The sequence below is a fragment of the Aquarana catesbeiana genome, linkage group LG12 (assembly GCF_042186555.1).
Source record: "Aquarana catesbeiana isolate 2022-GZ linkage group LG12, ASM4218655v1, whole genome shotgun sequence".
Lineage (NCBI taxonomy): Eukaryota > Metazoa > Chordata > Amphibia > Anura > Ranidae > Aquarana > Aquarana catesbeiana.
This window is the reverse complement of record NC_133335.1, coordinates 92,802,602-92,816,251: the sequence shown is the minus strand read 5'-3', so window position 1 is coordinate 92,816,251 and position 13,650 is coordinate 92,802,602. Positions and strand designations below refer to the sequence as shown.

Below are 13,650 nucleotides of genomic sequence, written 5' to 3'. Positions count from 1 at the left end.
TTAAATTTAGAGTGGTGAGGGCTTAAAACCTCTGTCCATTTTCATTGCTGCCTGTGTCCCCATTAGGGTGATTCAATCTCTAATAATAAAGCATAAAGAAATCTCGATCCACTTTGTTGCATAAATCCCAGTCCCGTTATTCCACTGATTCCAACCTCACTCGCATCATCATTCGTTTTTCACGCCAACATGTGGCCATTAAAAACATTTTGCAGAGGCATTGGAGCATCCTAACCGATGACCCCGTATTGAAATCCTTTGTTCCAAAGCAGCCATTGATAACCTTTAGGAGAGCTACCTCTCTTAAAGACATTCTTATTCAAAGTGAATTTAAAGATGAACGAAAAAGATTCAAACGCTGTCATACCCCTGGCTCATTCCCTTGTGGTCATTGTTCATACTGCCCACTGATAAGGAAGGCCAAACCCTTTTGTCTCCCTGATGGAGAAATCTTTAAGCCCTCCCACTTCGTGAATTGCCAGACCCAAGGGGTGGTATATTTCATGGAGTGCGAGTGTGGCGCATATTACATCGGCAAAACAAAGGAAGAGTTTTGGCGATGGATATCTAAACATATGTACAGCATGCAAATCGGGAACCGATATCTCCCAATTGGGAGACATGTTGCTTTTGAACATGACTACAGGGTGCCAAATGTAACTTTCACAGCACTTTACAAAGCACAGATACCAGACAGAGGAGGCGACTGGACCAAGGTCCTGCTCCAGGAGGAGCAGAAATGGATCTTCCAGTTGCAGGCCATGTCACCCCCTGGACTCAATGAATCAATTTCTTTTGCCCCTTTTTTGCGAGGTTTATCCTCAGGCAAAACTCATTGAATAAGTCATTATTATAGCACTTTATTGACTATACATTATAATTGCTGTATTGTTATAGTTATTTGTCCGTTTTTAACTTGCATTGTGTATTTTTAATGACTGTTGAACACAATGTGTCCCTTGTTGAGATACATTGCTGTCCTATTTCAAGAATGCAATTCAATGTATAATGCTTTCATCTTGCATAAGAAAAGATTTTGGTGGAGATGGCTTATGGGCCCCTCTATTGTACTACCAAAAGGCTCCCAGCTCAAAGAAAATTCCCTTGATATATAATGTACTGTGTAAATTACTGCAGGTTGTCAGCACTGTTTGCTTTAGAGCGGTAGTTCACACTGCAGTCCTATGCATAGTGTTGTAGACACCCTTGACATATGTATTATTTGCCCTGTGGTTTCTCCTTTCTTCCCATCCCGATTCTGGTCTGGGTTCCCTGGGTTCGCCAGCTCCTTGGGGATGTTAGCCTGCCATTGTGTTCCTTCCTGGCAGGGGGAAGCAAGCGTAGGGCCCTGCGATTCCCTTACACATCCACTAGAAGGCTGGACCATCTTGGAAGTGTCATCCCCTGCCAGCGGCGTTCCAGATCACATCCGGGCGCAGGGCCTGTGCCCGCACGTGCGACGTCACAATGCCACGCAGCTGCGGCGGAAGTGACGGCGATGCCGGGATGGCCCTTCTTCCCGAACGCCGGGTGTGTTACACATGGAGTGCCGGAATGTCAGCACTGTCCCTGCCTAGGTGAAGTGGGGTGGGGGTGGCCAACATGCACCTGCGGCCCACTATTGCAACCAACCAGCGTTTAGCCCTCTGTATTTAATGTTGGAGGCAATTTGGGGGATCTTTCATCTGATCCCCACTGCCCCAACAGGAGGTTTACTGATCCGTAAGAAGCCCTGTGACAGGTAACATTAGGTTATATTTTTAAACTCTTATGGTCTGGACCTGACGCTGCATATTTTGCACTATAGGTCCATGTCCCTTTAATGCCTGATGGCGTCTAATTCAATTTAACTTTTTGGGTATTTTAGATCTGGCAGTTTCCTGTTTAAAACATCCATTTCTGTGCAACATTGTCTTTTCTCTGTTGGCATACCTTCCACGATTTTCCCATTCATAAGGTAAAACAACTTCTTTTCATCCCCTTTCTTCCTCGGTTTCTCATCACATGCATACACCTTCATTGCACCCATTTTATTTTTTATTTTTTGACCATGTTGTGTTGTTTTACTGCTTTCACTCTTTCACTTTTTTACTTTGTCATAGCCTCACCCCACTCACTGACCCCTCTTACCCTTTCACACCATTCTACACATATTCACAATTTTATTTCTCCTTTTCCAGTCTTGGTTGTTTCACCTCATGTTCTCTTCCGTCACACCTGCACCTTTTCTCACACTTCGATCTCACCTTTCACCTGCTCACCCCAATCGTTTCCTGTTTCAAATTCACTGTTACTTCTTTATTTTTCCTTTTCTGCTGACTGCTAAGTGTTCTCCTTTGTCTTTCTATTCCTCTCTTCTTCTCTTTCTCCTTTTTTTTCCCCCTTTTTTCTTTTGTCCCTTTCCTTTCCTATCCCTCCCCCTTACCCCCATTCCCTCACTTTTTCCCCTCCCCCCCCTCCCCCTTTTTTTCCCCTCTCTCATCTCCCCCTCCCCCTTTTTTCTTTTCTTTACCTGTCCGGGTTTTTTCTCCTTTTCTTCTATTTCCCCTTGTCATCCTTCCCCTATTTAACTCAGCTTTTCCAATAAATTCCATTAATATTTTCATTGACCCATATGTACTTTTGGACGCATTGTCAAACCTCGATCTCTCTCAGTTGCCAATTTTATATTATAATTTATTTTATTACCAAGTATATATTTTTATGCCGCTGGTTGTATTAATTAAATACAAAAGCTTCAGTAACCTAAACTGCAGTGTTTATCCTCATGACACAACACAGGAAGCACCTCCATGGTTAACAGAGGACAGAATTAAAATTAGACTTGAGAAACTTAACATTAATAAATCACCGGGACCAGATGGCTTGCATCCGAGGGTACTTAGGGAACTCAGTCAAGTGATTGCCAGACCGTTGTTCCTAATTTTTGACTGGAATGGTACCAGCTGATTGGAGAAAAGCCAATGTAGCACCAATATTTAAAAAGGGCCCAAAATACATCCCTGGGAATTACAGACCAGTTAGCCTAACATCAATAGTATGTAAACTCTTGGAGGGGATGATAAGGGGATGATAAGGGACTATATACAAGATTTTAGTAATAAGAACAGTATCATTAGCAGTAATCAGCATGGATTCATGAAGAATCGTTCTTGCCAAACCAATCTATTAACCTTCTATGAGGAGGTGAGTTGCCATCTAGATAAAGGAAGGCCTGTAGACGTGGTGTATCTGGATTTTGCAAAAGCATTTGACACAGTTCCCCATAAACGTTTACTGTACAAAATAAGGTCCGTTGGCATGGACCATAGGGTGAGTACATGGATTGAAAACTGGCTACAAGGGCGAGTTCAGAGGGTGGTGATAAATGGGGAGTACTCAGAATGGTCAGGGGTGGGTAGTGGGGTTCCCCAGGGTTCTGTGCTGGGACCAATCCTATTTAATTTGTTCATAAACGATCTGGAGGATGGGGTAAACAGTTAAATCTCTGTATTTGCAGACGATACTAAGCTAAGCAGGGCAATAACTTCTACGTAGGATGTGGAAAACTTGCAAAAAGACCTGAACAAATTAATGGGGTGGGCGACTACATGGCAAATGAGGTTCAATATAGAAAAATGTAAAATAATGCATTTGGGTGGCAAAAATATGAATGCAATCTATGCACTGGGGGGAGAACCTCTGGGGGAATCTAGGATGGAAAAGGACCTGGGGGTCCTAGTAGATGATAGGCTCAGCAATGGATTACAATGCCAAGCTGCTGCTAACAAAGCAAACAGAATATTGGCATGCATTAAAAAGGGGATCAACTCCAGAGATAAAACGATAATTCTCCCACTCTACAAGACTCTGGTCCGGCCGCACCTGGAGTATGCTGTCCAGTTCTGGGCACCAGTCCTCAGGAAGGATGTACTGGAAATGGAGCAAGTACAAAGAAGGGCAACAAAGCTAATAAAGGGTCTGGAGGATCTTAGTTATGAGGAAAGGTTGCGAGCACTGAACTTATTCTCTCTGGAGAAGAGATGCTTGAGTGGGGATATGATTTTAATTTATAAATACCGTACTGGTGACCCCACAATAGGGATAAAACTTTTTCGCAGAAGAGAGTTTAACAAGACTCGTGGCCACTCATTAAAATTAGAAGAAAATAGGTTTAACCTTAAACTACGTAGAGGGTTCTTTACTGTAAGAGCGGCAAGGATGTGCAATTCCCTTCCACAGGCGGTGGTCTCAACGGGGAGCATTGATAGCTTCAAGAAACTATTAGATAAGCACCTGAATGACCGCAACATACAGGGATATACAATGTAATACTGACACATAATCACACACATAGGTTGGACTTGATGGACTTGTGTCTTTTTTCAACCTCACCTACTATGTAACTATGTAAAATTAAAATTATTAATCCCTTTATTCATTATATAATTGTGCACACATGTCTACCTGTATCTTTTCATATGCACTGACAGTGCCATTGCCTGATGTTTAGATTGCAGGTGCTGCTTACTCGCCCTCACGCCCCTCCCCCTTGGGGAGTTTCCACAACTGTAACCCTCCGTAAGTTACGCAGTTGTGCTCGGCTTTCTCCAGTGGTGTGTTGGCTGGCCGGGGGACCCCAGCCAGAGCCAGATGGTGGGTATCTAAGAGAACTTCAGGTTCAGGAGAAATGGCTATACACATGTGATTGGTAACTATGTCATAAGATGTCTTTTATCTTTACATACAGTATATATGTCTATGTGTGATTATATTGATGCATTCTTCATGCATGTAATTTTCCTACAGCGCATACATATCCTCTGAAGAAGACCCGATGGGGTCGAAATGCGTCAGAATTTATCCAAGCGCTTGAACATTTGTACCATTGTGTTTAGTTTTTAATGCGCCATTGCGCTTTTTTATATATCTCCTGTACCACAGCTCATATTTTAACCCCATTATCATTTTGAAACCATGTCCCAATAAAGCTTTTATAAATTTTAACCTGGTGTTATCATTCCCCTATTGCCTGCTGCCTAGAAAACCCCTTTTTGGGGGATAACTTCCTCTTTTTCGATATTACCCGGGGTGTGCAGCAATACCTTCTTTTCCCAAGTGTTCTCCTGTTTTCATACAATCTCTAATTGTCCTGATCACCAATATCTCCAGGAATGAGGCTGGCTTCACATATATGTGACCTGGATGCATTTTAAAGCTTAATGGAGCCGGGTCACACATGTCCAGGGTGGACACAGTGGGGTTTAAAAAAGGGTCATGTGCATTTTTGGGTCCAGTTCAGGTGCGAATTCAGGCAAAAATTTGCACCCGAATCACATCTGAACCGGTGAACAAGAACGCACTGGACCCCGGACTGCAAACCGCAGCCGCACATATGTCAACCCAGCCTAAAAAATATCCAAGATCAAAAATTTGAAGTTGCCACCACAACAGGCATAGAGGGGAGTCTACAGGGCAGGAAGTAATTACTACCTAATCCAGGGGTAGGCAACCTTTTGTGCACAGTGTGCCGAAAAATGTTTTCAAAGAAATTGAGCGTGCCGATTTTATAACAAAAAAATGTCAACTTCACACTCTCGATCACAAAAAGGATTTTTTATAAAGTAAATGCTGTAAACTACTTGAGTAGTAGTGAGAACATCCTGCACTCTCAAGCCTCAGATCAGCCCCAGTTCATGCACCTTCACACCTCAGATCACTGTCCCATCACTGCACATCTGCCCCACCACTGTAACCCCCTGCACATCTGTACCCACCACTGTACTACCCTGCACATCTGCCCCACCTCTGTACCCCCCTGCTAATCTGCCCCACCACTGTAACCCTCTGCACATCTGCCCCACCACTGCACTACCCTGCACATCTGCCCCACCTCCTGTACCCCCCTGCTCATCTGTCCCACCACTGTAACCCCCTGCACATCTTCCCCACCACTGTACCCCCCCTTTCTCATCTTCCCCACCACTGTAACCCCCTGCACATCTGCCCCACCACTGTAACCCTCTGCACATCTGCCCCACCACTGTACCTCCCTGCATATCTGCTCCACTGCCATACCCCCATGCCCTTCTGTCTTACAGCTGAACCATCTTCTCATCTGTCCTAACACTGAACTTATCTGCTCATCTGCCCCACCACTGTAACCCTCTGCACATCTGCCCCACCACTGTAACCCTCTGCACATCTGCCCCACCACTGTACCTCCCTGCATATCTGCTCCACTGCCATACCCCCATGCCCTTCTGTCTTACAGCTGAACCATCTTCTCATCTGTCCTAACACTGAACTTATCTGCTCATCTGTCCCACCACTGTAACCCCCTTTTTCATCTGCCCCACCATTCTACCTCCTGAACATCTGTCCCACCACTGTACCCCCTGCTCTTCTGCCCCATGACTGTAACCCCCTTCTCATCTGTCCCACCAATGTACCTCCTTTCTCCTCTGCCCCGCCACTGTACCCCCTGTACATCTGGCCCACCTCTGTACCCCTGTTCTTCTGCCCAACCACTGTAACCCCCTGCTATTCTGTCCCACCGCTGAACCCCCTTCTCATCTCTTCCACCACTGTACCTCCCTGCACATCTGCCCCACCGCTGTACCCTCCTGTTTTTCTGTCCAACCTCTGAACCCCTCCTGCTCATTTTCCCCACCGCTGTGCTCATCTGCTCCAATGCCGTACCCTCTTATCTATACTATGCGTGATATACAGAGTGGTGAAAGGAAGCAGAGATGAGACACATCTATCTCATCCTGCTGATCCACCTCTCGCATCCAGCCCCGTTCTTGTATGTGATGTATGTGATATCACACACAAGCATCTGGAATGGATGCGAAATGATGAGCTCAGGTCAGGGGCATTTTCTGAAAGCAGTAGGCCTGTGTGTAGGATCGTAAGTTGGGCCCCCGCTGCCGAGAAAAAGTGCGGCGCTCTGCACCACCGGAAAAGTTGGGTGTGATTTTCATTGTGCTGAATACTGGCTCTGGCTTAAAGGGACACAGAGTGCCGGGGTTCAGTAGTAAGTGATGCAAAGGTTCAGGAATAATTTCAACAAAGTTCCCAGAAGCTCAACAGTAATTCCACAAACTGATTGTGATTTTCTCAATCACAGTGAAATCCCTTCTTTCTGAGATTGGTAGTGGCAACCAAGGAAGTCATCTTCCTCCAGATGGTGGGTGGGGCTAGCAGGACTGTGATTGGCTTTAGGAGTGGCCAATGACAGTCCTCCTGGAAACAGGGACCTCCACCCCAGCAGAAATGCACCCAATCTTTTACCCATCACAAAAGCTGACGATCGCAGCTACAGCAAAGTTAGAGAACCAAACAATGTTTCCCATTTTCTACAATATGTGGGGGCACAGTGCCTCCCCCTCAGTGCAGGTGTGGTGTGTGGAATTCTGAGACTGGAATGCATTCGTGTCTCACTGACACTTCCCTGCGCTGCTCTGCTGATGGGGAGGGAGTCAAGTGCCGGCAAAAGAGGCTTTGTGTGCCGCTTGCGGCACCAGTGCCGGGGGTTGCCTACCCCTGATCTAATCTATCCAAAATGGAAAAAACCCGCTTTACATATAAAGTACGTTGTCTGTAATAAATTAGTGTAGGTTCTGATTTTATGTTACAAAAAAATATTAAGCAGTACATTATGAAGAAAACTCATAAGAAAAATGTTTAAGCAATTAAGAACACATAAAAACAATTATATTAAGTATTGACTAAAGATTTCAGCTAATAGAAAAATAGTAAATGTTATCCTTTTACTGCTATTTTTTCTAAACTAAAAGCCATATGATTACAGTAAACTATTTAGACCATAATTTCTCATGAAACATTATAAAAATGCAATCAGTGTTCTGTGCAAATATATAAACAGTAAGACCTTTAAAGTGCTTATTGTGATAGTCTTCCTGTGCCAGTAAAATGGGTAAAGTGCCGTACCGTGCTCCCCTCCTATTATGCCCTCACTCACCAACTTCTAGTGGGTTAAACAAATGTTGTTAGATAGCTCTTTCTTTTCACTCCTTAGATTCCGGCAGGTTAAAACTCCTCACAAGCATATGGAAAGATAAAAACAGGAGAGATCCATAGCATAATTCAGTTTTTTATTGATAAAAGAGCATTAAAAACAAATTGCGCACTTACAAAATATTCCTCTTGTATATGAGCATACAAAAACGCAGTTTTGGAACTCAAGCTCTCGATCTGCATTACAAAGAGTGGACATGACTTCACCAGAAGTAGACATGTGCATTGCCGAAAACTTGGTTCGTTTTCATTTAATTCAGGTTTTTTAAATTTTTTTCAGAAATCCGAAAAAATATTCGGAAATTCAAGAATTCCCATTTTTTTACCCAGTCAAAGCACCCCCCCCCCCCCCCCCCCCCCAGCTAGCAGGCACTCCGAGGGAATTTAACCCTTTGATCGCCCTTCCCTGCCAGTATCATTAGTACAGTGACAGTCCATTTTTTTTAACACTGATCACTGTATTGGTGTCACTAGTCTCCAAAAAGTGTCACTTAGTGTCCACCGCAGTGTCGCAGTCCCACTAAAAATCGCTGATCGCTAGTAAAAATCTATCCCATAGCTTGTAGACGCTGTCATTTTTGTGCAATATATGCTTGTTGGGATTTTTTTCACTAAAAAACATGTAGCAGAATACAAATTGGCCTAAATTGATGAAGAAATTTAGATTTTTAAATTTTTTTTTATTGGATATGTTTTATAGCTTAAAGTAAAAAATATTGTTTTTTTTTTTTCAAAATTGTCTGTCTTTTTTTGTTTATAGTGCAAAAAATAAAAACCACAGAGGTGATCAAATACCACCAAAAGAAAGCTCTATTTGTGGGAAGAAAAAGGACATCAATTTTATGTGGGTATAGCAATGCACGACCGCACAATTGTCATATAAAGCAACGCCTGGTCAGGAAGGGGGGTGAACCTTCCAGGCCTGAAGTGGTTAAAGTGGAACTTTAGTCAGAACATTAAGTACTGCTAGATTACTTCAGGATGACCCTTTTGCAGGTATAGCTACCCTGTTTCCCCGAAAATAAGACCTAGCGTGATTGTCGGTGATGGCTGCAATATAAGCCCTACCCCTCAAATAAGCCCTACCCTGTTTCCTCGAAAATAAGCCCTACCCTGAAAAGAAGACCTACAAGGGCTTAACTAGGGCTTATTTGGGGGGTAGGGCTTATATTGCAGCCATCACCGACAATCACGCTAGGTCTTATTTTGGGGGAAACAGGGTATGTAAAACATTAAAAATAAGTGCCTATACTGTTTAAAATCTAATAATAAATAATAATAATAATAATAAATAATAAATACATTTTATTTATTGGCGCCTTTCAGAACACCCAAGGTCACCTTACAAAGAAAACAACAAAGCAAAAAAGTAAATAAATAAAATAAATATGTTATATAACCATTAAATTACAAAAACAAACAATGAAGTCAGACAGAGTATGCTAGTTAAAAAGATGAGTCTTGAGATGTGATTTGAAGATGGGTAGGAAATCAATGTTGTGGATGTCAGGTGGCAGGGTGTTCCAAAGTCAAGGGGCAGAGAAGCTAAAGATTCTCAATCCCATAGTGGTCAGGTGGGTGGATAGAGCATTGAGATAAATGGAAAAAGAACCAAAGAAAAAGTCTCACCCTACTTTGTACATACTCAGTTGATCTCCATTTTTGGCATTGTGCCAAAATCAGAACCCATAGAGGCTGATCTGCTAACAGCCTAAGGATTTACTGCTGCTCAGGGCTTCAGCAAAATGGCCGCCTCCGGGAAAAAGATACAGGTACCATGCTGGAGGCAATTTACAGCACACACTAATTTTGGTAGCATAATTATTAATGTGGAATATATAGTATGTTCCTTGCTAATGAACATTATTTTTTATCAAGTTGTTATGGGTAAAGTTCCGCTTTAACAGTAAGCCCCCTATGTAATAGTATAATGCTGGTGAGAGATCCTTTTTAAAGAGATATCGAGGGTCTGTTAGATCCCCTAATGTCAACTCTGCACTCCACTGCAGCTAATTAAAACAAATGGTTCTTGATTAGCTGCTTCCATGGCCACGGCAAAAGGGGAATGACAGCTCTAAACCCAGAAGTGATGAAATGTTTTGTCACTTCTTGGATCATTCACTGCTCTACCCACTGACACCAACCATACCTGCCACAGGCCTGCAGATGGGACAGCAGAGCTTGGGACATATGACAATACTAGTATTGGTGCAACCCTAAATATTAATATTGCTTGTCTGAAAAATATTAGTTGTCTGGCTGTCTCATTAACCCCCCAGCATCATTGCCTTATATGAATCACTGATTCATAACAAATATGCACACAGACCTTGCCATCTTATAAAAGAACCTAGGGATATATTTTTTCTTTGGGGGTCAGTTTAGTGACAGGGGGTTTAATTTTTGGGGGGAATATTTGAGGGAGGGAGATATTTTGCAGTGGGAATCTTTGCAGCATTGCTTCCTCGTCACATATTTTAATCCCTTAAACCCTGCACTACTGCACCACACCCACATTCATTTGAATGGAAATAATTTTTTCTGTGCTGCATTGAAAATTCTCATGACCTAAATGATGCCTTTGAGTTTGAAAGACTTGAACCCTCCCCAAGTGTTGTATTATGCCTGTCACTAGTTGCAAAGATGGGTCATCCCCTCCTCTAACTGAATCTCAGTCTGCACTATTGTCAACACACACAATGTACCAAGTCATTGCAAAATGATAGCTGTGTGCAAAACTGTTCTGTCATATATAATAGCAGAACCAGCATTTGTTTGTGTTCCTTTAATGCAAATCAGCAGGTTTTAGACAGTTTACTCAAAAACAAACTATTGTCAATGTAGAGACTTTGAAGAAAAGTGGAACTCTTCCAATGTCAGACTTTGAAGTATTGGAAGTATAGAATCAGCTTCAAAAGCATCTTTTATTTTTCTCTAGGCAACACAAAGATACCGAATGAAGCCCTCATCCTACCATGCTGCTACCTGTAGCCAAGGTATGTTTGTTTTCTCAAATATATTTTCTGCCTGGCAATATTGATAAGACATGAAACCAACTATTCCTAGCAAACTGACTCAGAGGACGCGGGTATCTGTGCATATGTGTCCATTCACATATAATATCATTTTTCAGCTATTTTTAATTAGAATCATTTTATGATCATTTTAAAAACATGCTCCCTACCCTAATTTTACAATGACAACTAAAATCGATATAGCTACATTACTAGCATGTAAGCAATGTTTATAATAAGAGATGTTGTCCGGAGGTCCACCTTAGTTCTGCTGACATGCAGGTGAGCAGATAATAAAGAATTTTATTAAGGTTATGAAACTGCCTGGCTGTGCTGGAGGGACTCAACATAAAAAAAAAGATATGAGGTTACAGCTCATGTTGCTGTATCTGCAACAGCTTTTAGTTTATTTGATTAGCTTTTCCTATAGATACATTTGCTGTTCCTTCTATTATGCTAGTATCAGTTCCTGTGGGAATAAGAAAGGCTTCATTCAGATGCAGGTTTTTTACTGCATTCAGAGGTCGCTTAACGCTGACACTGGATACAGCAACTCTTTGTGCTATGTATCTATGTACAGCCAGAGCTCCGCAGGAGCACCAACCCTGGACATACACTGGGTTGGTGCGAGGCTCTATGCGCAAGTAACCACTCAAGTAACCTCTTTTTTTTTCTTTTAAAATAACAAACATGTTACATATGCCTGTACAATGGTTTTGCACAGAGCAGCCCCGAACCTCCTCTTCTGGGGGCCCCAACTGCTTTCTGTGGGGGCACTCGTGCATGCTCGCACCTGAACCCTGCTCCCCCCCCCCAATCCCTTGTTACTAGCTCTGATTGACATCAGTGGGAGTCAATGGCTCCTGCTGCTGTATCTGAACCAATGAGGAGCAAGAGAGCCTTGGCTCTCGTGCACATCGTTGGATCGAGATTGGGCTCAGGTATGTGTTTTGGGGGGCTGGGGTGCTGCATGCAGAAGGTTTTTTACCTTACTGTATAGAATGCCTTTACAACTACTTTAGCCACTTCCCGCCCGGGCCAAAAAAAGAATGACGGCCGGGCGGTGGTTTTGTTATCCTCACTGGGCGCCATATAACGTCCAGCAGGATAACATGCGAGTGCGTGCCGGTGATTGTTGATGTTGTGTGTCACTCTGACACACCGCATCTCTGATCGTGGTAAGGAGCCTCTGATGGAGGCTTCTTACCACGTGATCAACTGTGACCAATCACAGCTGATCACAGCGTGAACCAGGAAGTGCCGGTAAACAGGTTTCATCGGTTCGAGCTGGCAGGGAGAGCAGATTGATTATCAATGCAGCCCCCATAAGAGGTGCCTATCAGCTTCCAATCAGTGCCCATTAGCTGCCAGTCTGTGCCCCATCAGTAACACCTGTTAGTGCCCATCAAAGTGACAATCAGTGCCCCATCAGTAATAGATATGTGAGGTTCGTTTCGTTCCGAATTAATACTCGGGCCACGTCAGTGCTGCCTATCAGTGCCCCCTGTCAATGCCCATCAGTGCCACCTGTCAGTGCCCATCAGTGCCACCTGTCAGTTCCACCTCAGTGTTGCCTATCAGTGACACCTATCAGTGCCCATCATTGCCACTACAGTGCCGCCTGTCAGTGCCCATCAGTGCTGCCTATCAGTGCCCATCAGTGCTGCCTATTGGTGCCCATCAGTGCCATCTGTCAGTGCTACCTCAGTGCTGCCTAATCAGAGCAGCCCATCAGTGCCACCTCATCAGAGCCCAGCCAATCAGCGCACATCAGTGAAGGAGAAAAATAACTTATTTGCGGTCTTTCTTCGCTTGGCATCAGGCGTGAGCAATTCTTATTGCCCGACGCCCCGGACATGCAGTTCTGGGCGCTGGACAGCTGATTTAAAAATACTGGCTCCTAACTTTTTCAGCTGGCTCCTAGATTCTAAGCAAATTTGTCAAGCCCTTCCTTACTGATCCCTTGAGGCCATCTTGTTTGACATTGAAGTAGCAGTTTGCATTATGTGACAAAAACATCAATGAAAGTCAGGCACTAGTAAAAAAGTAAATCTAAGGGCTCTTTCTCACGGGGCGGATCAGTGATGATCCGCCCCGTGAATATCCGCTTGCTCAGCGGGGATCACTCCGCCGATCCCCGCTGAGCAGGAAGATGACAGGTGCATCGCTGCACACTGTGCAGCGACGGACCTGTCAGAGCGCCGCTCTCCCCTATGGGGGATCGGATGATGACAGACCGTAGTGTCCGTCGTCACCCAATCCGATCCGAAAACGGATGGAAAAGTAGGTTTTTTCCTCCGTTACACTTTTCGGATCGGAGTGGGTCGGATGTCAGCGGACATGTCACCGCTGACATCCGACGCTCCATAGAGATTCATGTATGTCCGTTTTTCATCCGAAAACGGAAGGATGAAAAACGGACATACGGATCGTTAGTGTGAAAGAGGCCTAAATCAGAGATATGCAGTGCAGGGACTGTTTCTGTTTAATTAAAGCATATTGATCACTAAGAATAACAATGTAGAAGTGCCTGATCCCCTGCATTACTAGGTGCACACAAATGGATTGTGTAAAAGAAATGTATAAATTGAACGAAAAATGTGATATTTCAGTT

At 43.7% G+C, this 13,650-nt stretch overlaps 1 protein-coding gene across 1 annotated transcript in view; it reads left to right on the top strand.

Annotated features, from left to right (window-relative positions):
- Nucleotides 1-13,650, top strand: part of CFAP97D1 (CFAP97 domain containing 1) — a 353,382-nt gene that overhangs the window by 303,429 nt on the left and 36,303 nt on the right. Inside the window, exon 5 of the mRNA XM_073608218.1 lies at nt 10,961-11,018. Within this exon, the coding sequence (XP_073464319.1) occupies nt 10,961-11,018 (58 nt within the window). The remainder of the gene's footprint in view (nt 1-10,960; nt 11,019-13,650) is intronic.